At 46.5% G+C, this 27256-nt stretch overlaps 1 protein-coding gene across 4 annotated transcripts in view; it reads left to right on the forward strand.

Annotated features, from left to right (window-relative positions):
- The window catches only part of GDPD5 (glycerophosphodiester phosphodiesterase domain containing 5), a 194579-nt gene that overhangs the window by 120605 nt on the left and 46718 nt on the right, over positions 1-27256 (forward strand). For all 4 annotated transcript variants that reach the window (XM_071814418.1, XM_065833682.2, XM_071814488.1 and 1 more), the window contains 3 exons: positions 18572-18675; positions 25388-25481; positions 26135-26194. In XM_071814418.1, the coding sequence (XP_071670519.1) occupies positions 18572-18675; positions 25388-25481; positions 26135-26194 (258 nt within the window). The remainder of the gene's footprint in view (positions 1-18571; positions 18676-25387; positions 25482-26134; positions 26195-27256) is intronic.

Below are 27256 nucleotides of genomic sequence, written 5' to 3' on the forward strand. Positions count from 1 at the left end.
TCCATTTGGCATCTATATCAGATTATTTGGGATAAGACTATTTGCTCAGAAACAGAACATTTTACAACAGGATTCCTGTAAATGCTCCTGCAATACAGTAATTATTTTAAAATAGGAATATTCAGTATTTGTCCTCCCCAACATTCTACCTAATGAAAGCCATGCTTATTAAACTCGTAAACAACAAACAGGGAGGAGCTGGAGGCACAACAGAGCCTGGGATTAAACTGAGCTGGACGAACTGCAAAAGCAGCCTGGGGCCAGGGCAGAAATAGGATCAGGGAATGTGGAGCTATTCCCTCTGGTGTCGAGTCATCTGTTGAGATACAGCATGGTTGGGCCACAGCTTTGCTGAAAGTGTCTGGGGTTTTTAATGGCTACAACCTTTTCTAGGCCTGGCAGAGGACCCATGTGGCCAAATGTCATATTTCCAACTGGGGCTAGAAGCAGACAGCTAGGGAAAGACCTTCCAAAACCACTGGGATGTGCACAAAATGATGCTTCTTCTGGTAATCAGTTTTTCCAAGATTTCTTGAGTAACAGTTGGTACGTAAGCCATTACATTTAATAGTTTTCACTGGCTCTATTCTTAGTTAGCTTACATACTCCTTTTTTTGTTAAACCTGCTTTTATGAAACCTCTTTTTGCTCTTAAAACCCGTTGCCCCAGGGTGTTGGTGCTTTAATTAAAGTGAACCATAAGCTGAACACGAGTCAACAACATCATGAGCCTGCGAAAAGGACTCTCATGAGACTGGGGTGCGTTAGCAGGAATAACATCTTCAGGAGGCATCGAGGATGATGTTCTCCTGCTGCTTGATGCTGATGAGAGCTCAGCAGGGATGCTGTACCCAGCAAGGTGTTCCACTTCAGGCAAGAGTTGGGCCTCATCCAGTTGGCCTGTGCAAGAGCGCCGGGCTATATTATTAGCTTGGTGCAAAAGGAATTGTGGGGCTTTTTGCATTGTTGAAATTTGCCATTTGATATTGGAATATATTCTTAAATAAATGTGGTTACTTTATACATAATTTTAATGTACTTTTCTTGCTTTACAGGCTTTTTTGCTACTGACTTATTACTTGCTGTTTAGTTTATATTTATTTTGGACTATGGAAATGATGTTAGGCAAAAAAGCAAATTAGAGTGATTTTCTCATTTGAGTTCTAAATGAGTCGTAAAGCAGCAGAGACAACTCACGACATCAACAGCTGATTTGGCCCAGGATCTGCTAATGAACATACAGCACAGCGGTCGTTCAAGAAGTTTTGCAAAGAAAACAAGAGTCTTGAAGATGAGCGTAGTAGGTTGAGACAGGTTTAGTAGGTCAAGAGAGGTTCTCTTGCCCCTCTACTCTGCCCTGGGGAGACCACAACTGGAATATTGTGTCCATTTGTGGCCCCTCAGTTCCAGAAGGACAGGGAACTGCTGGAGAGAGTCCAGCGCAGCCACCAAGATGCTGAAGGGAGTGGAGCATCTCCCGTGTGAGGAAAGGCTGAGGGAGCTGGGGCTCTGGAGCTGGAGAAGAGGAGACTGAGAGGTGGTTACAGATATATAAAGGGTGAGTGTCAGGAGGATGGAGCCAGGCTCTTCTTGGTGACAGCCAATGATAGGACAAGGGCCAATGGGTGTAAACTGGAACACAGGAGGTTCCACTTAAATTTGAGAAGAAACTTGTTCCTGGTGAGGGTGTCAGAGCCTGGCCCAGGCTGCCCAGGGAGGTTGTGGAGTCTCCTTCTCTGCAGACATTCAAACCCCCCTGGACACCTTCCTGTGGAACCTCAGCTGGGTGTTCCTGCTCCATGGGGGGATTGCACTGGATGAGCTTTCCAGGGCCCTTCCAACCCCTGACATTCTGGGATTCTGTCAGCATAGTGGTGGCCATCAGAAATTGACAATGAGTAAAGGAGAGCAATCATAGAAGCTGGTTTTCTTACAACTATACGAGAAGTTGCCCCAGAACTCAATGTTGACCATTGTATGGTTGTTCAGCATTTGAAGTGAATTGGAAAGGTGAAAAAGCTCAGTGAGTGCCTCATGAACTGACCAAAAATAAAGTAATTTTGAAGTGTTGTCTTCTCTTATTCTATGGAACAACAATGAACCATTTCTCAATCATACTGTGATGTGCAACAGCAAGTGGATTTTATATGACAACTGGTGATGACCAATTCAGTGGCTGGACCAAGAAGAACCTCCAAAGCACTTCCCAAAGCTAAACTTGCACCAGAAAAAGGGAATGGTCACTGTTTGGTGCTCTGTTGACAGTCTGATCCACTACAGCTGTTTGAATCTCAGCAAAACCCTTACATCTGAGAAGGATGCTCAGCAAATCAATGAGATGCAGCCAGCATTGATCAGCAGAAAGGGCCCAAATCTTCACTACAATGCCTGACCACATGCTGCACAACCAACACTTTGAAAGTTGAATGAATTGGCCTATGAAGTTTTACCTCGTCTGCCAACCCACTACCACTTTTTCAAGCATCTCGACAACTTTTTGCAGGGAAAACACTTCCACAACCAGGGGGATGCAGAAAAAGACCTCTTTGAAGAGTTCCTCAAATCTCAAAGCATGGACTTCTACACTACAGGAACAAACTTATTTCTCATTGACCAAAATACTTTGATGGTAATGATTCTTATCTTGATTATTAAGGATGTATTTGAGCCTAGTTACGATGATTTAAAATTCGTGGTCCAAAACCACAATTACTTTTGCACCAACCTAATATTTTCGTTTTCTAGATGAGAGTGGAAGAACTGGACCTATTTAGACTAGAAAATATAGCTTCCTCTCCTCGGCTTCCAAATCTGTCAAGTGTTTGGTAAAGAGAAAGGGAGTAGTACATCATTAGCATCAGCAATAGGTTTGTAATACTCAGATCTTTCCATTAGCATGGCCAGAAGCACTGGGTATCACTGGTTATGTTGTTTGGGAAAGATCCAGTAGATTAAAACCAGGTTTTTCAGGAGCTGTTGAAGTGGAGTAAGTCATTCTGCAGGTGGTAGATTGGGGAACCCCTATCGCTCTGTCCTGTTCTCTCATGAATCAGAGGCTCCCTAAGGGATTTTTATTTACCTCTGTGCTCAATGGAAGAGGGAGGATGTAATTGCAGGAGGCAGAGCGGGTCCAGGACATTATTATTCCTGCAGAAAGTCCCGTGGGGCCACTAATAGCCAGAAACAGCCCTGGCTCCAGCTGTGCACCATCTCTGGAACAGCTCAGGAATTCCTGTCACGGCACCGTTGAGAGTCACCAGTGTTTTTTGTGATGATTACAGCAACCAGGATACAATTAGATGTTACTTCTTGTTTAGTGGAGTTACACCTAGAGAAAAACTGGTCCTCTGGAATCTGTGGGGGGAAGGGAAGGGTGGTGGGGAAATATGGGTTATTCCTTAGTTTGGATTCCTTTATCCCTTTGCTTGCTACCTGCCTGATTACTCCTCAGCTTTGCAAGGCTGCAAGCCCTGAAACCTGGGGGAATTAGCAGTCCTACCCTTTCTGGTCGTGTTTTGGGAGACGAGGTGTTTTACAAAGCGTGATCATGTTATTTTTAGAGATTTGGCTCTCTTTTTCTTTGCATCTGTTGATCTACAGTTCAATTACGGCAGCCCCAGCAGGAACGTGTATTTCAGTAATATGTTCTCTGCCACTTTCTTTGACCTGCTAAATTGAATTGTAAATGGAGCATGTCACAGCTCAGAAATCTCATTCATGGCCTTCTCTAACAAAGTGTGCAGAGAGCTATTAGCCTGGTCTTTACAATAATCAAATAAGATGTGTCTGAGATGCGCAATGACTTTAGGAAGCATCTGGTTAGCTATCAAAGCCTCACCAGCCGGAACAGCAGGAATATTATTGTTTTCCCTCCTTACTTCAAACCCATTGTCTGTCAGACCAAATTTCTTCCCTTTTATTTATTTATTGACAGATGCCTTTTATGCAAACCCACAGTGTGTTAACTAGGAGTAGTGAATCAGCCAAAACCTTCGTGGAGTTTATGAAGTGACCAAACTGGCTCGAATCAGTTGTGTTGACAGATGTTGCCTTCCAATGTGTCCATCTCCTGCCTGGGGAGGGCTGGAGCAAATGGAAAAAGTCCTATACTTTATGAAATCTGAAATATTAAACAAAGATGGGGTGTAGAGACAAACTTGAGGACGAAGAGTAAAAACCGAGAGCTAGAGAATGTGTTGAAGTGGAATTTTGCACCAGATTTTCATGATCTTGGTTGTTAGATGGAGAGATAATGAAGCCCTTGGACAGGTTACAAATTACAATGAAGGCTGAATGGAGTCCTGCAGGTTGCTGCCTGCTGTCTCTTGGGTTCACAAGTCTTAAATCCAGCGGAAGAATGAAAGCCTGATCCCTCTGCAACCTCTTTTAAGGTGAGGGAATTGAAACTCAGGCGCCTTGATTCTGTTCCTGATGTCCGGAAAGCCTGGTAGATCAACATCTGCTAGTCAAGTATATTGATTTTCTCACTTAAACGCTTCATATCCTTGGAGTGCAAGGTACTTTCCTTTTATTATATCCCTCTGCAATACCAGATTTAGCTATTGGATGTACTTCTGGCAGTGAAAGCTAATTGCATGCTGGGCTGTAATAGTGACAATGCAGCCAGCAGCTTGAACACAAGTGTGATGGGAGCAGCTGAGGGACCTGGGGGCTTCAGCTGGAGAACAGGAGCTGAGGGGAGACCTTCTGATCTCTGACCTGCCTGAAAGGAGCTTGGAGCCAGGGGGGGGTCGGGCTCTGCTCCCCAGGAACAAGCACCAGGAGCAGAGGAAACGGCCTCAAGTTGCGCCAGGGGAGGTTGAGGTTGGATGTGGGGAACAATTTCTTCCCCAAAGGGCTGTGGGGCATTGGAACAGGCTGCCCAGGGCAGTGCTGGAGTCACCATCCCTGGACGGGTTGAACAGACACAGAGATGAGGTTCTCAGGGATGTGGGGTAGTGCCAGGGGTGGGGTAACAGTTGGACTTCAAATTGGAACACAAGAGGTTCTACTTAAAATTTGAGAAGAAATTTCTTCTCAGTAAGGGTAACAGGCACTGGCCCAGGCTGCCCAGGGAGGTTGTGGAGTCTCCTTCTCTGCAGACATTCAAACCCGCCTGGACACCTTCCTGTGGAACCTCAGCTGGGTGTTCCTGCTCCATGGGGGGATTGCACTGGATGAGCTTTCCAGGTCCCTTCCAATCCCTGACATTCTGGGATTCTGTGACTTGATCTTAAAGGTCTTTTGCAACTACAATGATTCTATGACTGAGGGATGTGGGTTTTCCTCTCCACTGACACTTGAGAGACCACATCTGAGCACTGAGTCTGGTTGGGGCTTCCTGAAAACAGAAGTGAGCCCAGTGGAGCCACCAAACTGGTTCAGACTGGAGCTTGGGATATACGAGTAGCGGCTGCAAGCTGGGGTTGTGCAGCAGGAGAAGGGACCAGGGATCTTACTGTTCTCTGCACCTATCTGAGGAGTTACTGTAGAGAAGAAGACGGCTCTTGGCAAGAGTCAATGGACACAAGCTGCATCAAGGGAAATTCCAGTTAGACAGTAGGAAAGTTTCTCTTTGTGAGGGTGGTCAAACCCTGGAGCAGAACCCACAGGAAGCTGGGAATTTCCATCCCTGCAGACATTGAGACCTTGCTGGGACATTGCCCCGAGCAACCTGACCTGAATTGGCCTTGCTTTGGGTGGGAGTTTAGAGCAGAACCTGCCAGAGGCCCCATGCTGCCTCAGTTATTTTGTTTTTAAATGTTTATTGGGGTCTGCTTTTGATCTTTGCTGTGAACAGAGGTAATAAGCTGCATATTGGCTGGGATGGAAAACTGTTCACATGTATAAAGGGACTATATGTTCACAGACCATGAGTTATTAATGAAATTTTGTAGCTTCACCGAAGGAACTGAACTTAACTGAAATTAAAAGGGAATGAGAAGAAAGATGGGGACAGACTTTTGAACAGGGCCTGTTGTGATAGGACAAGGGGCGATGGTTTTAAAATAAAGGAGGGAGATTCGGGCCAGACATGAGGAAGAAATTGTTGTCCCTGAGCGTGGTGAGAGCCTGGCCCAGGTTGGCCAGAGAGGTGGTGGATGAACCATCCCTGGAGACATCCCAGGCCAGGCTGGACGGGGCTCTGAGCAACCTGAGCTGGTGAAGATGTCCCTGCTCATGGCAGGGGGGGCACTGGATGAGCTTGGAAGGTCCTTTCCAACCTGAACTATTCTGTGGTTCTCTAATTTTAAGTATTGTGCATGTTGACAAAATGTTCCAGTTGATACTTGTTTATCCTCAGTTACTGATTCTAATGGGCTCAGTTGGGAGATGTATCATCTTTCATCTTCAGAGATGATTTAATAACTTGCTTGAAGAAGATTTTCTTTTGTTTGTTCAAATGATGTTCAATTGGGTAATCCGGAAATGAGGAAACACGCCGTCAATTTTTCTTTCTGTGTTCACTGTATAAATGTTAGCTTGCCTCCTCTCCACTCTAAGTTAATCCTGATAAATGCCTGCAGGAAGTCGGTTCTTGAAAATGTCAGAAAATAATGTAGCGAAGACTCATTAGTAACCTCTTTATTGTATCCGGAAGTGAATTTAAACAACCTGAAAACATACTTGAATAATGGTGGTGTTCCAACTTGAATCCAGCTCTTGTGTTTGCTTTTGAGGTAGAGAGCAGCTATTTAGGACTAATGTGGCCTTGATCCTTCAACAAAATCCATCCATTTGCTGAAGGCAGATACCTGAGCTGCTGGATATTTAGGGACACAAGGATGGTATACACTACAGGAGGATAAAATACCTTTTCTGTCTTACTGCATTTGCAAGTTGGAAGGCCTGGTTGTGTTGGATGTCTCTGTGAATGCTGTCTGAATGTAAAGCCTTCAGCATAAATACTGAGTGTCTTGTGGGAAAATGATAAATATCTCGTGGTGGGGAGATGGAAATGAGATTCATCCACAGGTCACGTAGCTGCTCTGGTTAATATAGCTTAGCTCTTCCGAAAGCTTTGCATTTAAGCTGGTGGGTGCTTTCTTCTGGGGTGAAGGTTTGAGTTGAAAAGGAGTGATGGGAGGACGAGCATTTAGATGTGTAATGATGGGGCCAAGAAGAGACGAAGGATTCAGGGAGACCTCTGTAGCCCAAGAGAATCACAGGATGATTGGGGGTGGAAGGGACCTCTGGAGATCATCCAGTCCAACCCACCTGTTAAAGCAGGTTCACCAGAGCAGATCACACAGGAATGTGTCCAGGGGGGTTTGAATGTCTCCAGAGAAGGAGACTCCACAACATCTCTGGGCATCTGATCTGTGTGGAGCTACAGAGGTACTAACATAACTTGTTTGAAGTTACTGCTTGCTCTAGTGGGTTTGACGTACTTCTAAGAAAATGGAGCGACCCTGGTTTGCTGCTGGATGATATCCTTAGAATCTTAAGCAGTTCTGACCAAGGTATATTAAATCAACCAAGCAGTCTGAAATAGCTGTTGTCTAGACATCCTAGTGCTGGTTGGGCAGAACTGATGTAGGATGTTTTTCTCCAATTATGAATGTGACCCATGGTGGGGAGGAGACTGAAGCCAACTGAGCATTGACCCAAGATTCAGTTGTGTGCAGATAAAAAGCAAATGAGATTGGTGGTTAGGGTTATGACAACAGGTTGATGCCTGTCCCTATCACTTCCTCCTATTGTCACATGTCACATCACCCCTCCAGACTTCTGGGTTTTCCCCTTTAAATTTTCCATTTTGCCCAGTTTGCAGCCACAGTTGTTCCAGTATCATGGCTGGATGGGTGGAACTGGAGAAAGATTCCCATGTGCGATTATTGTTATTATTTTTATTATTTGTCTTTTGTGTATGTGTGCTTAGATCCATGTGTTGTTGCTCTCAGTCCTCTTCTTCATGACCTGGCTGACATGCTGCAAGTTTTTGGGAGGGCTCAATCTCTATCTGGTTTCCTCTGACCAGAAACTCCAGCCTCAAGCTGAGATGCCCTTCAGCAAGAAATTGTTTTAAGATATTATATTTCCCATAAAAGGCTCCCTTTTCTTTACAACTGCAATTTTTCAGACAAAAAAAAAAAAGCAGGGGGGAAGACATTGTCAAGCTTCTTCCTGCTCTAGTTTTATGTACTTATCTAATTATTTCTAATGAATGAACAGGAGGCTTACTGTGTTCAGGAGGCAGAGAATGGGTACAATCCGCCACAAAGACTGAAAACCATGAATTCCCAGAGGCACTTTGACTTGAACAAGAGCCCTCTTCATGTCGGATGACTGGTAATGCCAGAAATCAGTCTGTTCCTGCTGTCACTCCTTCATTTCTAGCTGTGGAGCGCAAGCTATACGAGGAAAGACTTTCCAGCAGGAGCATCTACCACCTTGCATGGCATGCTGTGGCCTTGGCTCGAATGGTGGCGTTTGCAGAGGTGCTGGAGGGAGCAGAATGGAAGTTCAGATTGTTTAACACCCTTTGTATGCAAAGTTATTGTGAAAATCCCCTCTGGAGGTGGGACATGTTTCTATTAATGTTGATGGAAAGAGACCCGTGGGTTGGATGGTGGAGAGATATTCACACTATCTAGCTGTAGGTGTTGAAACTGAGAAGATGGTTTCAGAGGCTCTTTATATAGCCAACAAAGAGGGCCAGCTTCCTCCAGAGCAAATTCAGATCATTTAATTGAAAATTTTCATAGAATCATAGAACAGTTTGGGTTGGAAAGGACCTTCCAGGCTCATTCAGTGCCCCCCCTGCCATGAGCAGGGACATCTTCACCAGCTCAGGTTGCTCAGAGCCCCGTCCAGCCTGGCCTGGGATGTCTCCAGGGATGGTTCATCCACCACCTCTCTGGCCAACCTGGGCCAGGTTCTCACCACCCTCAGGGCCAACAATTTCTTTGTCATGTCTGACCTGAATCTCCCTTCTTTATTTTAAAACCATGACCCCTTTTCCTATCACAACAGGCCCTGCTCAAAAGTCTCTCCCCATCTTTCTTCTTGGCCCCTTTTCAGTCCGGAAAGGCTGCGCTAAGGTCTCCCCGGAGCTTCTGTTCTCCAGCTGAACACCCCAGCTCTCTCAGCCTGTCCTCCCAGCAGAGCTGTTCCAGCCTCGCATCATTTTGTGGCTCCTCTGGCCCCTCTCCAATGGGTTCAGAATAAACCTCTGGCTGTACATGGAGGCCATGATAACCTCACATATGCATAGATAATAATTCTTGTCCAAGATAGCTGTAAATAAATACATTTGCTATTTTTTCAGTGTAGGGCGACTTCCTTCCACATTTTTTTCAGTGGCTGGTTATATTGATTAGAAACAGGCTTAATGTCTCTAATCACAGAAACCTCTGACCAGAACAGAGATCCTATCAGCAGGTGAAATGGAAAAAGAATTTTAACTTGATCAGATTGGATTACTCTGCATGATGTTCATTATAACTCAGTATTAATATGGAGAAGTGAGTCAGATGTTTCTATGGGCCTGTTTTTTCCAAACATGGGACCACAGAGAACCCAGTTTTTGGATTTGGAAAGCCACCTACTTTTAAGGAGAAGGTTGAAAAAAAATGTGTGTTTAAAAGGTGGAAGGGGAATAGTTTTGGCAGAATAAACCTCAGTTCCGCTCTAAGTAGCGATGACAAGGAGTCTGCTCTGCCAATAGTGTTTAATGACGAGTTATTTCATAGTGCAGCATGAAATAAAAATTAACAGCAGAGAGGAACGCAGAATTGAAAGGAAACTCAGTTTATCCACTTCCCTGAAATAATGAATCTAGCAATAAAACGATGCTTGGTTCAAAGCCAGAGTGCAGGGAAGTTGGAGTTTTTCTATTGATTTTTAGTGGGCTTGTCTGATCCTTTTGCCTTCAGCCTCCTGGGTTGATAGCAAACACAACCTGTCTTTCCTGTTTTTGCTCTTTAAATGAAGTTGGGTCTTTACATAGTGGTCTGTGCTTTTTTTGGTTCTTCCTTGCTTTGTGGTTCAGGGTTCTTGGCTTCTCTTTGTAAATGTTAATGATCTTTCTTGACTCGAGGTGCTCCAGGCTAAGGGAGCTTTAGGTCTGAGGGAATCAATAGCTGGTGTGGTTTTTCTCTCCTTTTTTTCTTACTCATTTTGTTCTTTGAGCCTCTCTTTCCAAGAACTGTCTTCTGTTTATTGAATTTTGTCCGAAGATGAAGGCACCTGTAGGGCCAACTCACTTGAATTGTGAATGCAGGTTTATTCTTCCCTTTTTTTCATAAGCTGCCTCACACTCTGTGAAGGGTTTTAACCGGGTATCGTGGAAAAAAAGATGGTACCCCACTTGCTGCACTCGTGTGATTTAGAGGTTGGTTCCTCTGACTGGGCTCAGTGGTGGCTTAGGGTAAAGTTGTTAATGTTTTCTCGCTTTTAGCCTTTTAAAGAAAATATTTTTTAATCAGGAAAAGAAATCTCTGTGCTTCTCCTCAGTTCCAAGGAACCACAACCTCACTCCCTTTTATATTTAAGGCCGTTTAGTGAAATCTTCTGTAACTTCAGCTGCTCTGGGAGAGCTCTGAGAACCTACTGCCACAGAAGGTTTGATGTGAGCATTGGTGCAATCCTTACAGTTGGATGAGGATCAAAAGGGAGACTGTAAAACAAACCAAAACAGGTGTGTTTCCATCTAGGAGCTGCCGTGATTAGCTGTACTGGTGTAAACTGGGGCAAGCTTGCGGTGGCATTTGACTTCCTTCACCGGAAATCTTTGAGGGATGCACAAGTTGGAAGGGACCCAACTTCACCCACGTTGGCTGATTGCTGGACCGTGGTTTGCTATGAGGTAACCCACGTAGGAATGGAGCCCTTAATCCATCCAGCACTGGCATTTCCTCCTACCCATTCTCAGTTCAAAGCAGAATTCTTTCATCTGGAGACATTATTGAGGCCTTTCTGTTTTTAAAAGGGTCCGAGAAGGAAGATGGGGACAGACTTTTTAGCAGGGCCTGTTGTGACAGGACAAGGGGTGATGGTTTTAAGCTAGAGGAGGGAGATTCAGGCCAGACATGAGGGAGAAATTGTTGGCCCTGAGGGTGGCGAGAGCCTGGCCCAGGTTGGCCAGAGAGGTGGTGGATGAACCATCCCTGGAGACATCCCAGGCCAGGCTGGACGGGGCTCTGAGCAACCTGAGCTGGTGAAGATGTCCCTGCTCATGGCAGGGGTGGCACTGGGGGAGCTTTGGAGGTCCCTTCCAACCCAAACCATTCTGTAATTCTCTCTTTCCAGTTAATTTGGAAACTCTACATCGCTTCTGGATGCTGGAGAGGACACTGAAGGTGGTGGGTTTGCTTTAGAGGCGCTCCTGCAATTTTTTCCTCAAGGTTAGGAGATGTAGGAGCATCTCAAGGATTTAAGTCACATCTCAAGGCTGCCAGTCCTGCTGCTCAGTTGGGATGAGCTGGAGGAGGGTGTTTCAGGACTGGTGTCAACTGAGGTGACTCCAGGAACTTCAGGGAAGAAGTTTACCCTCTGCTTCATCCATAGGCTGCCAGCAAATCTGCTGGCTCTAGCTTTGGCTTTTCTTGGCTTTAATGGATGAGACCTTGAGCCAACAGTGTACTGTTTCTTCTGAAAATGCAGCCACCTCCTCCAGCTGGGTGCAAAGAGAGTGAGGGGGATGGCTTAGCTCATTGCATAGCATTTCAGTCACTTTTGGGAATATATATGGTTGTAAATAAGGAAGTTAATGTGGTCTTACATGCTGTATCCTGCTGTTTGGCCTGTTTGCCCCAGACAGGGCTTGGGACATGCTTTCTGATAGACCCAGCTTAATTATACAAATATTTAAGCCTCGGGAACAGGGACATGTGTAAATGCAGTGCTAACCACTTCTGATCAATGGAGTTTGACCCTGGACAACCGATTTTAAGATCTTAAAGATTCCTTCTCTTTTACAATATTCAAGAAGCAATTGGTCAACACCTCAGACACATGGTGTGAATTTGTGGCAGTCCTATGCAGGGACAGGAGTTGGATGTGATGATCCATGTTGGGTCCCTTCCAACTCAGGACATTCTATGATCACAAGTCCAAATCGTTACTCTATTTAGATGTTGATGCTCTGCTGATGTGCTTTTTTTTTTTTGGGGGGGGGGGGGGGGAGGGGGGAAGATAGTGGGCAATTTGGTGATCTAAAGGCTTGAGAAGGGTTCATCAAGTAAAATGTTAAATGGCCACAACTCTGGCTTCTCTAGAACGGCACCACATTGAGTTGTGTTCATCCGATAATCCAGCAGTGAACAGTTGTGGCAGACAAATACTCATTAGCTCTGTGAGTGGCAAGTTTTGACAGAGAATCATTTTGTAGCGATAGCCAGCATACCTTATTTTAAAAGAAAAACTTTTTAAAAAGAATGGATCTGTTTGTTGGTTGCTTAATTTCTGTGGTTTGCAGAGGGTATCACACGAAGACGTGTCTTCCAGCATATGTGCGATCGGCTAGAATGTAGAAATGGGTGAGAAATCTCCTTTCTAATATAGTAAGTTTGACTAAATCAAAGTAATCCCTCTAGGAGGGGTAGGTGGGAGTGTGGAGATGAACTTTGTAATATCTCCTACAGATCTCACAGGAAATGAAATAGTCTTCCCAAGCCTCTCTGCTGTCCTCCACCAGCAGTGCCAGCTGGTAAATAACGCTGTGACCTTCACAGTAGAGCTGAGATCACAAGCACAGTGGTACATGTAAAATGCCTGGTTTTGAAAGTGCTTCCTCAGTGCAAGATCTTCAACCTGTGCCTGACCCTTGTGAATATTCTCACTTTAAAGACACTTTTCTTGTTTTAATTGATACTCTCCCCATTCTTCCTTGGGCTGTGACTCAGTGGGTGTGCTCTACAAAGACTTTGTTAATGTACCAATTGGCTTTTTTGGTAAACTGAGTGCATGGTACATGTCCTCTCTGGTTGTTTAGCTGGAGGAAAAAGGTGTCACTTCATTTATTGCTTTCTTTTATAATTAAATGTTGGTATCATGAAATGAATACTGCTTTGTACCATTCTGCAAGACATTGTGGCTACATCTGCATTAGCAAGTAGTGTGGCCCAAGAGAAAAGGTTTGTGGAAGGAGACAGTTGATGCTGAAATCCTAACATCTATGGAAGAAGAATTTTGGAGGTGGTGGTATGGTCACTTAGGTCTGGCTCTAATCTGGTCCTGTGGACTTTTGCCCCATCCCTGGAGACATCCCAGGCCAGGCTGGACGGGGCTCTGAGCAACCTGAGCTGGTGAAGATGTCCCTGCTCATGGCAGGGGTTGGACTGGATGATCTTGGAAGGTCCCTTCCAACCCAAATGATTCTATGACTAAGTGCCCACTGGATGTTGAGGGGGCATTAGGTTAATTCCTGGAGCACATATTCCAGTTTAGCTTCACCCAAAGCCCTTTAGTGATGTGAACCAGAACACAAGAAAGCAGGGGAAGAGGAGGCTTAGAGGTGAGCTCAGCACTTTCTAGAACGACCTGAAGGGCAGTTCTAGCCAGGGGAGGATTGGGCTCTTCTCCCAGGCAGTCAGCAATAGGACAAGGGGGCATGGGCTTCAACTCTGCCAGGGGAAATTGAGGCTGGAGATGAGAAAGCAATTCTGTGCAGAGAGAGTGGTCAGCATTGGAATGGCTGCCCAGGGAGGTGCTGGACTCACCGGCCCTGGAGGTTTTGAAACTGAGATTGGCCATGGCACTGAGTGCCATGATCTGGTCAATGGACTGGAGTTGGACCAAGGGCTGGACTTGATGATCTCTGAGGTCTTTTCCAACCCAGTCGATTCTGTGTGACAAAAGGATGAACTGCTTCCAAAATGCATCTTGATAGGAATGTGTAGGTGCTAACACAGTTGTGCTTGGTTTAGTTCAATTGCAGGACAATGGTAGGTGCTGTGTGAGCTGCACATGGCTAAACTCAGTGTGAGAAATTGGTGACTAGTGAGTGTGTCCACCTTATTCCCTTTGGAAGATGATGAAACTGAAAGTGAAGGGTGGCAAAGGGAAGGTTTTCTAGAACAACTGCCAAAAATGTCAGTGTTGACATTCTAAAATCTCACAGAGCTGAAAACGCGGAGGTTTTTTCAAGCCCCTTTAGACTTTCTAGTGCTTCTACCTGAGTTTCTGGAGGTGAAGTGGCACCGTTTTCTCCACCTACTTGCGGCTGTGATTGAGTGGTTGGGATGATGTGACTTTAAGTCTTTATTTTTGGCAGAGCTGTTGCATGTTGCAGGTTTCACCTTGTTTTAAAGCATGTGGGAGCTTGCAAAGCAGGAGCCTCTAAATCTCCCTGTTGGAGGTTGTACAGGACCCAGACTAAATCAGATATATTATGCATATAGAGCAGATCGATGTGGGTTCAGGTTCTGGTTCAGTGAGTGCTGAATAGCATTAGCGGTGCTGGGAAGATGTTCCCTGTTCTTCTGAAAGCCCACTCAGAGCTGTGCTTGAACTCACTGAGATAGGTTGACTCTTGAAGGATGTGACTGGCTTTCCAAAAAAACAGCCAGGCAAATATATCTGGCAAGTGCACTGTCAAGGACAGACCAAAAATAGGTTTTGGAGAGGCTGACAGAAGCGATGAGACTTGCATGTAAATGAGGGGCAAAAAAATCTGAAATAAAAACAACTCCAAACGTGTTCCGAAATGTTTTCCTTGGCTTGTTTATCAATTTAGTGTCATCCAGTGCATGAATCCTGGCCAAGCTTATCCCGTAATGACCTTTGAAAAACTGGAGGATTTTCATTTTCTCTTTAGCAGTGTTGGTCCCCAGCACTTGAGATGCTTTAAACCTCACTTGCCTTGTGAAAAACATAGAATCATGGATAGTTTGAGTTGGAAGGGACCTTCCAAACTTCCCCAGTGCCACCCCTGCCATGAGCAGGGACATCTTCACCAGCTCAGGTTACTCAGAGCCCCGTCCAGCCTGGCCTGGGATGTCTCCAGGGATGGTTCATCCACCACCTCTCTGCCCAACCTGGGCCAGGCTCTCACCACCCTCAGGGCCAACAATTTCTTCCTTATATTTAATCTGAACCTCCCTTCTTTCAGTCTAAAGCCATCACTACTCGTCCTAGCACTACATGCCTTTGTAAGAAGTCCCTCAGACTTTGCCTTAGGGCCCCCTGTAGGTACTGAAGGCTTCTGTAAGGTCTGAAGCCTTCTGTTCTCCAGCTGAACACCCCAGCTCTCTCAGCCTGTCCTCCCAGCAGAGCTGTTCCAGCCTTGCATCATTCCTGGGGCTCCTCTGGCCCCTCTCCAGCAGCTCCATGTGTGTCCTGTGCTGAGGACCCAGAGCTGGACCAGCACTGCAGGGGGGTCTCACCAGAGCGGAGCAGAGGGGCAGAATCCCCTCCCTCCCCCTGCTGCTCACGCTGCTGGGGATGCAGCCCAGGACACAGGTGGATTTCTGGCTGTCCAGTAAACCACTTCAGCACCATTGCTGATAGGTGCAAGGAAGTTTTAGACCCAAATGGAGAGCAAAAAGCATCAAACGTTAGGGAAAGTAAGGTTTGAAATCTTGGAGATCTGCAGACTGGAAGGTATACAGGAGATCATCATAATCTGCTGAAAGCATTAACAGTCATTTCCTCCTGTGGAATTTTGATGGGGTAGTGTAAAGATGTGATTGGATTTTGGTTTGGGCATTTATATAACCCAGATGTTCCAGGGGTGGATTTTAATTAATTTTTTTGGTTGGAAGGAGTTGGTTTGACTATGTGATGGTGATTGGTGTGGAGGAGGTTCATTGTGGAGCGATGATGTTGGATGGAGGTTCATTGTGGAGTGATGATGTTGGATGGAGGTTCATCGTGGAGCGATGTTGCATCCTTGCTGCTTCATTTGGGCACTGGAGAAGGTTGGTGTTAGCTATGGAGCTGATGTAGATGCTGTGGCTGGCATCCTGCTACCAAAGTTGGGGTGTTCAGGGGGAAAGAAAACCCCATTTTAGCCTCAGCGCTTTCCCTCCAGGAGCTCACTTGTGTGTATAGGAGCAAATCGGTGCATAAGATGGAGAGATTATAGTTCCTGAATTCATGGCCATGTGGCTTTGAATGTACACAGGAGCTGCACTGTAGAATTCCCTTTGTTCCTCCTTTTGGTTCCATTTCACAGAATCCCAGAATGTCAGGGGTTGAAGGGCCCTGGAAAGCTCATCCAGTGCAATCCCCCATGGAGCAGGAACACCCAGCTGAGGTTCCACAGGAAGGGGTCCAGGCGGGTTTGAATGTCTGCAGAGAAGGAGACTCCACAACCTCCCTGGGCAGCCTGGGCCAGGCTCTGACACCCTCACTGAGAAGTTTCTTCTCAAATTCAAGTGGAACCTTTTGTGTTCCAGTTTGTACCCCTTACCCCTTGTCCTGTCATTGCTTGTCACTGAGAAGAGCCTGGCTCCATCCTCCTGACACTCACCCTTTCTATATTTGTAAACATGAATGAGGTCACCCCTCAGTCTCCTCCAAGCTAAAGAGCCCCAGCTCCCTCAGCCTTTCCTCACATGGGAGATGCTCCACTCCCTTCAGCATCTTGGTGGCTGCGCTGGACTCTCTCCAGCAGTTCCCTGTCCTTCTGGAACTGAGGGGCCACAACTGGACACAATATGCCAGGTGTGGTCTCCCCAGGGCAGAGTAGAGGGGCAGGAGAACCTCTCTGACCTACTGACCACCCCCTTCTAACCCACCCCAGGTACCACTGGCCTTCCTGGCCACAAGGGCCCAGTGCTGGCTCATGCTCACCCTGCTGGCCCCAGGACCCCCAGCTCCCTTTCCCCTACACTGCTCTCCAACAGCTCCTTCCCCAACTTACACTGGAACCTGGGGTTGTTCCTGCCCAGATCCAAGACTCTACACTTGCCCTTGTTCTAGTTCATTCCATTTCTCCCCGCCCAACTCTCCAGCCTGTCCAGGTCTCTGATGGCAGCACAGCCTCTGGCGTGTCAGCCACCCCTCCCAGCTTGGTGTCCGCAGCGAACTTGCTGACAGTCACTCTATTCCCTCATCCAAATCATTGATGAATGCCCTTTTGCCCCACTTATCTGGAACACAAAGCCTCTCACGTGAATTGGGCACTTGCTACTACTGAGATTTGATAGAATTTGACTGACAAACTTAAGCCAAGTTGAAAAAATACTTTAACCATAACCTCAGCCAAGATTTGGGAATTTCTAGCAGAAAACATCTTTTTTTGGTGCAGCAAAAATTAAGTAACTTCAAGCCTTTTTGTTGTTTTCTTTTGGCACTTTTAATGAGACGGAGTGTACAGGGAAGAGCTGTAGATTGGTATCCAGGGTGATCCACGATAAAAAATTAGTCAATACACAGTTAAATAGACAGCTTCAGACTTTAAAATGGGAAGCGAAGGCAAAGAATAGTTGTATTTCATATATCACCAAAACAGAGTTTATATTGGTTACATTATTTTGCATAACTGAAGAGCTATGAGACAGTTCACTAGAGAAAAGAGCGTTTTCAAAGAGATAAATGGTGTACTGAGGGTCTAGAAGGAAATTACAGTAGGAGAGTTGCTCAAACGCTTTTGCAATTTTTATTCCTTCTTGCTCATTCTGGGAAGAGAGGATTCATTGGAATATTTTCCATAAAGCATTTATTTCAGTATTTTGTTTTGATCAGACTGGATGAAATGGAAACATGTGTGGACTTCTTAATGCCTGTAGAGTAAAACCAACGCGGAGCACGTGGAAATGGTGCTGGTTGGGGACAGTTTTATTGCAACACTGTTCTCTCCATGGGTGTCCTTGTGGTTTAGGATTCTACTCATGTGATTGGAGGGGGGCACTGAACAGATGTTTTTAAGGATTTATTTTTTCTCTTGAAGGGGGGATTGCTTATGTAGTCTTATTTGAAACATTCATCAAAACTCAACGTTGATGCAAATCACTTCCGTCCGACGCTGGTGTGGTCTCTCCTCCTGCCATTTTATTTGCAAAACACTTGCATATGTGGTGGTGGTGGGAATAAATGTTGTGGATGGGTGGTTTGGCTCTGCAGGACCTGGGTGCCCTGAGGGAAGGAGTTAAGGGTTTGGATGTCTGTGTAGTAGTAATGCCCCAACCTACTGTGTAGTCTTTGCGATAACTACTTGGTCATTTAGGCTGAACCCGTGGGAGAAGTAAGATGCCAAGTTGCATCTCTTACATGTGAATGGAAAAGTTAATTAAGGAATTGCCTCAAAAAAATCCAAATTAAGAAAAAGATGCCAACAGCAACAAAACAACACAAAAAAACCCCAAACAAACTCCTACCAAACAAAGAAACCCCAGTTCTGGGTCCTGAAATGCTCCCTCATTCCATATGCCCTGAGAGCTGGAGAAATGCTATACCAACCCTACATGAGATGAATTTATCGATATAAATGACCGTCTGCCTAGGACTGGGGACCAGGGTTGTATCTCCCACCTTCCCCAGAGAAGAAAGGTCTTAAATCATCCCTTGTAAATGTCTAATTACTCCATCCAACCTCAACAGTTTCTAGATGAGCTGTGGCACAGGATGGGGCATTGGCTCTGAAATGAGATGGTATGAACGCTGACTTCTCTTTCCATCCACAGTGGGAGCGCCTCTGGTTCCTCATCCTCACCTCGTCCTTTTTTCTGACCCTCATCTGGTTTTACTTCTGGTGGGAAGTTCACAATGACTACAATGAAATCAACTGGTGAGTAGAGTTTCCCCGTTGTGAAGGGGCAAACCCTTAAATTTGGCTGCTGTCGTACACCTCTAAGAGATGTTTGATGTTGGGTTTGGTGTATTTGGATCCTTCAGATGGACTTGCTTTCACTTTACTTTCACTAATGAGGTGTGGAAGGAGACTGAATGAGAGCTTCTACCTGTTTGCAATGAGAGATGGAGCACAAGTGTGATGGGAGCGACTGAGGGACCTGGGGGGTTCAGCTGGAGAACAGGAGCTGAGGGGAGACCTTCTGATCTCTGAACTGCCTGAAAGGAGCTTGGAGCCAGGGCGGGTCGGGCTCTGCTCCCCAGGAACAAGCGCCAGGAGCAGAGGAAACGGCCTCAAGTTGCACCAGGGGAGGTTGAGGTTGGATGTGGGGACCAATTTCTTCCCCAAAGGGCTGTGGGGCATTGGAAGAGGCTGCCCAGGGCAGTGCTGGAGTCACCATCCCTGGAGGGTTGGACAGACGGACATGAGGTTCTCAGGACATGGGGCAGTGCCAGGGGTGGGGAACGGTTGGACTTGATGATCTTAAATGTCTTTTCCAACCAAAATGATTCTGTGTAATATGTCCTCTCATCTCCATTGTGTGACTGTAACAGAGCTTGAAGTAAGCGTGCTCCCAGTAAACAGCATTTGAAAACAAAGGCGGAGCTGAAATAATGTAGATTTTAGTATTTTTTTTTCCTTTGTTGTTTGTTTGTTTCCAAGATTGGCTGTTTTTGGAAACAGCTGAGCAATCCAGCTGCAACTTTCCACAAAATACCAATGACAACAATTCAGCCTGAAGCAGACATGGGTGTGGAAAATCTTGCAAGGTTGGAAGGAGCTGCAAACAAGCTTTCCAGTGGGATGTGCTGGAGAGTTTGGGGTGTTGCCAGCTCCCCCCATGCTGGAAATTATTATCTTTTTTTACTATCTCAGCAGCATCTTAAAACATTCTGACAGTACCTTGGGCTCTCTTCTAAGCAAACTCCTTTGACATCATCTTCTTGTCAAGGATAATATGTAAACTGTGTTTGAAAACGCAGTGGGTAGTTGATCCCTTAAACAAATTGCCTGCTTTAGATGCTGAAGTTGTGTGAGGGAGAGAGTTTACTAGCTTTACCATGTGAACTGTTTCCTCACGAGTTTGTTGTGGTTTTGTTGTTGTTGTTTGTGTAGGGTTTAGTTGGTTTTTCTTTCTTTTGCTTAGTTCTGAGAACTGAAACCACCACCATTGCTCTTGATTATTTATAATATTAGCATAAAAATGCATGGGTTTTTTTAAGGCGCTTCCCCCTGCGCTTCCCCCTGCGCTTCCCCCTGCGCTTCCCCCTGCGCTTCCCCCTGCGCTTCCCCCTGCGCTTCCCCCTGCGCTTCCCCCTGCGCTTCCCCCTGCGCTTCCCCCTGCGCTTCCCCCTGCGCTTCCCCCTGCGCTTCCCCCTGCGCTTCCCCCTCCGCTTCCCCCTCCGCTTCCCCCTCCGCTTCCCCCTTCTCAGTGCAAAGTCAAATCTGTCATAGCTCAAAGTTGAGAAAGGGCTGAAAAAACATGACGCAGGGATGAAGCAAAGCTCTGTCAATGGGCATTGCAGCCATGGCACTGCGAAATTTTGGCTTCCCAAGTATTTGTGTGGGAGCGGGAGGAGATGTGCATGTCTGCTCTGGATGCAAAATATATTTGGGCTTTATAAATGCCTGCAAATGTCACCTGTAGAGCAAAACCCCTTCCCCTGCTTTGCAACCCGGTGTGCACAGGGTGCTACAAGCACTTTTAGGTTGACAGCTCTGGAAAAACAAGCTCTTTTTTTGCACACAACAGTTGTGGAAGAGGCTCTCTGGATGCAAAACAGCAGGGCTGCATCTGTTCAAGTGCTGCCATTCAGCTCGGAAAATGGGTCGGGGCTTTGTGTGTGCCGTAACCCCAATTAGACCCCTGTTCCACACACTGGCACCAGAGGTTGAGGAGAACAGCAGAGTTTCTGAAAAAACAGCCTGAAACACTGTGGAAAGGCTGGGAGAGGGAGGGTGATAACATGGGGCGAGGTTTTAATTACAGCCATGCTTGGTTCCTGGCAGAGAGGAAAAATTTTCCATTGGGTCCGTTCAGGCTGATCCTGGAACTTTTCCCTCTCAGTGGAGATACGTGGGCTCCATTAGAACAACATTTTCAGCCAGATGGGGTGTAAAGGAGGTGAAAGCATCATTTTGGTCCCAACAGGGCTGTGAGCTTGTTGCTGATGAGTTACAGTGGGGTCCTGGCTCTTAGAAACCCCATCTTTTTTGTTCCTCAGTGGCTATCAGTTCTGGGCCGTATTTCACAGAATCACAGAATGGACTGGGTTGGAAAAGGCCTCAGAGATCATCCAGTCCAAGCCTTGGTCCAACTCCAGTCCATTGACCAGATCATGGCACTAAGTGCCATGGCCAATCTCAGCTTCAAAACCTCCAGGGCCGGTGAGTCCAGCACCTCCCTGGGCAGCCATTCCAATGCTGACCACTCTCTCTGCACAGAATTGCTTTCTCATCTCCAGCCTCAATTTCCCCTGGCAGAGTTGAAGCCCATGCCCCCTTGTCCTATTGCTGACTGCCTGGGAGAAGAGCCCAATCCCCCCTGGCTAGAACTGCCCTTCAGGTCGTTCTAGAGAGTGCTGAGCTCACCTCTAAGCCTCCTCTTCTCCAGACTGAACAAGCCCAGCTCCCTCAGCCTCTCCCCATAGGGCTTGTGTTCAAGTCCCTTCCCCAGTCTTGTTGCTCTTCTCTGGACCCGCTCCAGCACTTCAATCTCTTTCCTGAGCTGAGGGGCCCAGAACTGAACACAATACTCCAGGTGTGGCCTCCCCAATGCAGAGTACAGGGGAAGGATCACTTCCTTTGTCCTGCCGACTACACCATTTTTTATATAGGACAGGACACCATTGGCCTTCTTGGCCACCTGGGCACACTGTTGGCTCCTGTTGAGCTTCCTGTCCATTAGTCCCCCAGGTCCCTTTCTGCCTGACTGCTCTCCAGCCACTCTGTGCCAGCCTGGAGCGCTGCAGGGAGTTGTTGTGGCCAAAGTGCAGGACCCGGCCCTTGGCCTTGTTGAACTTCATCCCATTGAAATTGACCCATTTTTCCAGTCTATCCAGATCCCTCTGCAGAGCCCTCCTGCCTTCCAGGAGGTCCACACTCCCACACAACTTGGTGTCATCAGCAAATTTGCTGGTTTCTGGAGAATATTTCATTGATACTTGTTCTTGTTGGCTTCCTTGCCCCTCCACTGATTTATTTGCAATCCATGACCCCTTTCAGGCTAGAGAAGGGGCTCTTTGGGGCTCGCACCATCTCTGCACAGGACCTGGCACACTGAGCTACTGGTAGGATCTCTCTGGAGGAACTGGGACAAAGAATTGCTGTCGCATTGGTGCGATGAGCTCCTCAGCTTGTTCCTGCTCTCTAAAGCTCATCCTCATGAGCTCTCTTTCCTCATATCATGTGCAGGGAACTACACTGAATTTCTGCCACTTGTCCAACCACACAGGTGATGAAAGACTGGAGACATCTCTCCAACCAGCCCTACAAAGGAGGACTATTGCCAGCAGAAGACTTAGGTTGACCAAAGTCTTGAAACACTAAGGATGAAAACTTGCCCCTTCTCTGGGACTTGTTCCAGCACTGTAAGGAGAAGCCTTTTCCAACACAAGCTTCTAAAGGCCGTTTCTCCATGTGACAATGTCTGTCACTCTGGAAGAGTTCGATTTCCTCTTCTTCCTAACAGTCTGTCAGACAGCGTAGGCAGCAATTAGATCATCTCATAGCCTCTTCCCTGTGAGACTAAACAAGCCCAGCTTCCTAAAGCTTTCCTAGTAATCTAAACATGAGGAGAAACTTCTCTGAGGGTGCCAGAGCCTGGACCAGGCTGCCCAAAGTGGGTGTGGAGTCTCCTTTTCTGGGGACATTCAAACCTGCCTGGACACCTTCCTGTGTGATCTGCTCTGGTGAACCTGCTTTAGGAGGTGGGTTGGACTGGATGATCTCCAGAGTTCCCTTCCATCCCCAACCACTCTAGTGATTCTGTAATCTGTGTTCTTGAGGTTGCCCCACCATCTCATTTGGTAGTTCTCTACTGGACCCTCTCCACATCCTCCTTTAACAGGGACATCCAAACTGGGGCACTGTGCTGCTGGTGCCACCTCACCAGTGCTGAGCAGAAGGGAGAGCATCTTCCCTTGGTCTACTTGTGACGCTTCTCTTAATGCCACACAGAAGTTAGACTTATTCACAGTGGAGGTACCTGTTGGCTCATTCAACCTCATGTCCTCCGTAAACCCAGGTCCCTCTTGGCATGGTTATTAGCATGTTGATGTAAAGCCTCATTTTTCTAGCTGAAACTACTGTGTGCTGCAGACCTCTTCTTCCATGATCCTTTGGTATTTGGAACCTGAATTCAGTAGGTTGTTCTTAATTTATCAACCCAGATGTGCAGAGCTTTGCTAAATGCTGCTGAGCAGCTGCTAGAGGTGACTTAAGAGGCAGGAGAAAATTACTCGTCAGCACTGGTGTGGCCAGCAGGCCCAGGGCAGTGACCGTCCCTGTGCTGCAACCTGGGGAGGCCAAACCTCGAATCCTGGGGGCAGTTTTGGGCCCCTCACACCAAGAAAGGCCTTGAGGTGCTGGAGCGAGTTGAGAGAAGGGAACGGAGCTGGTGAGGGGCTGGAGCACAAGTGTGATGGGAGTGGCTGAGGGACCTGGGGGGTTCAGCTGGAGAACAGGAGCTGAGGGGAGACCTTCTGATCTCTGAACTGCCTGAAAGGAGCTTGGAGCCAGGGGGGTCGGGCTCTGCTCCCCAGGAACAAGCGCCAGGAGCAGAGGAAACGGCCTCAAGTTGCACCAGGGGAGGTTGAGGTTGGATGTGGGGACCAATTTCTTCCCCAAAGGGCTGTGGGGCATTGGAACAGGCTGCCCAGGGCAGTGCTGGAGTCACCATCCCTGGAGGGTTGGACAGACGGACATGAGGTTCTCAGGACATGGGGCAGTGCCAGGGCTGGGTTTAACTGTTGGGCTTGATCTGGAGGACCTTTTCCAACCAAAATGATTCTATGATTCTATTCTATGATTCTACAGAAGAACATTGCAAACCCTGCCTGCGCTTCGGGCTCCAGCGGTTAATACACATATCTATGTAAAACCAAACAAATGTAATTAAATTGTGACAGTGATAGGCTTCACCTACATAAATGTGGTGATTTGGCCTTTCAACTTGTAAAGACTTAAGGAACTTCTGGGATTAGAATGGGCTTCAGAAAGACAGGGCAAAATTAAAGCCTGACTTGTATTGCTGCAGGCTCTTAGTATTTTCCTGTGAGGCTGAATGTGCAATGAGGTTTTTGTCATTGAAAGGGTTTTGTGCCTCTTAAATTTAAGTAAATATTTTTAAAATTTATTGCTTTGGGCATTTCTTTGTGGTGTCTACACTTAATTGCGTTATACTACAGATCTCCAGTGTGCAAGCTCTGTACTGCAACAGAAAGCTCAATGTTGGCTAATGAAGGACATGGGAGATGCTGTAATTTGTGAACCTGGCTGTGTTCCCTCTGGAGCAGGACTATAATATAAATGCAGGTCTGTGTAGCAAATTTTTTTCTTCCTTAGTTCTGGAGAAGGCTCATCTGGTTCATAACTACCATGGAAACAGCATTTTAAAAGAGTCATTTGCACATCAAGTGAAGACCTGAGACCATCAGGCCACTTTGAAGGGACATCAGAGCAAAAACTGAAATGTACTGAAGCTCAACTATGGAAGCTCTTGGTGGTGCATGAGCAAAGACTTCAGAGGAGCCCTCTTCTCTTTCTTCCCTCTTTTTTACTAACTACATGTCTGAATCCCTCTAGATTCCTTTTGTTATGGCTCTTTGGATCCCTAAGCAAAACCTGGACATGCATCATGTTTGTTGAGCCCTAGGATTTGCTTTCCAGATCCTACGTGGGAGCTTTACTCCTGGACAGAATGACTGGGGCAGCTGCCAGACCAGACTTTGTGGCTGATGAATGGTGCTGGATTTGAGTGGTGGGGAGGAGGTTGAGTCTTTGACCTAGGTTTTTGTTGCTTTTTTTGATTACAATAGGCATAAATGCTTCATGCAAGCAGGTCCAAGACTCAACCTGAGAGTTTCTACTCTTACAGGATTGGACCTTCTCTATAACCCACTGGAATAAGAGACACAATCTCCAATAGGTACAACAGACCCAATTTCCTCCATCAATGTGCCCCTCTGCAAAGAGTTTTTACCTTGAGTATACAGCACAACAGCATTAAGTTTCCTCCCCTGTCCTTGATACTATTTCTGTATTGTATTTATTAGTCTATGAGCACACAGGACAGCATTGGATCCAGCACTTAGGCAAACACCACACATAAGGATATTTTAATCTTGCTTGCAGGGAATATTCTTTGGAAAACCTCAAGTCCCAGACGTCTGTTTTCTTTTTTTCCAATGTGATGTTGTTGCTGTGTTTGACATAATTGTCCAATTTCTCCTTGCAGAGTTAATTTCTCAGGCAGGATCAAAGCACGAACATTGAGTTTTGTTTCAGGCTGGCTTGTACTTTTTCCTGTCTATCTCTTATCTGTACAGTGGGAATGAAAAGACCCATTTTCTCAAGTTTTGTCTAATCCTAGTGAAGTTGCTATGCTGTTAAATCTCTTCTTAATCTGTCCTTCACATTTATCTTTCAGGTTTTTATACAACCGAATGGGATATTGGAGTGACTGGTCCATTCCAATACTTGTAACAACTGCTGCTGGCTTTACATACATTACAGTGTTATTGGTGAGTACAATAAAATTGCCTGTACGTTTGTGCATTTGCTTTGAAAAGGATGTGAACTTCTCAGTCCACCTATGACTTGGGCAATTTTCCTTTCAGAAGTGATTTTTCTCTCCCTCTCTCTTAGCCTTAGGTTGCCTAAAATAGACAGTGAAAAATGGATGGTCTTTGACTTCAGCTGACCAAAGACAGAGACCTTGATACTGGTGGTACAGTTGGCCTGGGGACCAAATACAACTCTTGTGCCCCTTAATTTGGCTCAGTTTCCACTTTGGTGTATCTGCCAGCAACAAGTGCAAGTTGTTTCTCACATCCAGCATGGTGGGACGTTCAAGGTGTTGACTGTTCAGGTAGAATCAGTACCTGGCCCCACATAGTCAGTGCTTCCTGAGGTTCTGGGAGCTGTGTACTCATGGACCAGGCTCTCAACACCCTGCCTCTCAGAGGTCAAAGTCTTTCAATCCACATCCTTGACTTTGGAGGGGATCTACTTGTACAGCTGAGCTAGGTGGTGTGTTCTGGACCATCCTTACGCCAGCCTTGCTTTCTGCCCTGGTGTGCTGGGGTGTCTTTTTGGATGGTGATGTGTTCCTGCATGTTCAAACACTTAAAGGCTGTGATGTGCCAATGTCTGACTTTTGATTTCTTCCTCCCAGATACTAGCACTATGTCACATAGCTGTGGGACAGCAGATGAACCTGCACTGGCTTCACAAGGTAAATGGCTCTTCTCAGCTTGGAAAACAGAAGGATATCAATAAAACAGGAGTATAGGGAGTGGGTGGTGTATCATAGAATAGTTTGGCTTGTGAGGGACATTCAAAGCTCATCCAGTGCCACCTCTGCCATGAGCAGGGACATCTTCACCAGCTCAGGTTGCTCAGAGCCCCGTCCAGCCTGGCCTGGGATGTCTCCAGGGATGGTTCATCCACCACCTCTCTGGATAACCTGGGACAGGCTCTCACCACCCTCTTTGTAAAATATTTCTTCCTCATGTCTGGCCTGAATTCTCTCCTCTTTTAGTTTCAAACCATCACCCCTTGTCCTATCACAACAGGCCCTGCTCAAAAGTTTCTACCTGTCTTTCTTCTCAGCCCCTTTTCAGTCCGGAAAGACCACACTAAGGTCTCGCCAGAGCTTCTGTTCTCCAGCTGAACACCCCAGCTCTCTCAGCCTGTCCTCCCAGCAGAGCTGTTCCAGCCTCGCATCATTTCTGTGGCTCCTCTGGCCCCTCTCTAACAGATATATGTGATACTCACTGTCACTGTGTTTTTAAGAAGAGCTGAAACTTCAGATGTCTCTGGTGCACGTGTCCTCATCTCAGAGTACTGAGCGAATTGCACAAATAGGGGCAGTTAAAGCCTGGAGACAGTAACTCCATGGCTGGTGAAACACTTTGGGGTCCCTGCTGACAAAGGGACCGCTTTTGGAGATTAAGAAACACCGTGTCATGAAATCAGCCCAAGTTTAGTCTCAGCTCAGTGTTACTCCATGTGAACCTCTGGCGCTACTTTCTGTGCTGCAGCCAGCCCTGGAGGAGGGCTGAGCAGATGGGAAGCTGCTCTGGATGTGCTTGGAGGAACCAACTGTGGAAAAGCCTTGAGAGAAGATGTAGGTGTTAAAACTGGGGTCTGCAATGTGGAGGTTGTGATTTGCTGGAACCCATAGAGGTCCTGATTTGTATGTAGAGCAGTTAGGGAGAAAAAAAATGCTGTGGAATGTAAAAGAAGATGCAGAACTGGTGTTCGGAGCACAGAAGGGGAGAGGAAGAGTATGTAG

This window comes from Patagioenas fasciata, chromosome 1, assembly GCF_037038585.1.
Source record: "Patagioenas fasciata isolate bPatFas1 chromosome 1, bPatFas1.hap1, whole genome shotgun sequence".
NCBI classification, from domain to species: domain Eukaryota; kingdom Metazoa; phylum Chordata; class Aves; order Columbiformes; family Columbidae; genus Patagioenas; species Patagioenas fasciata.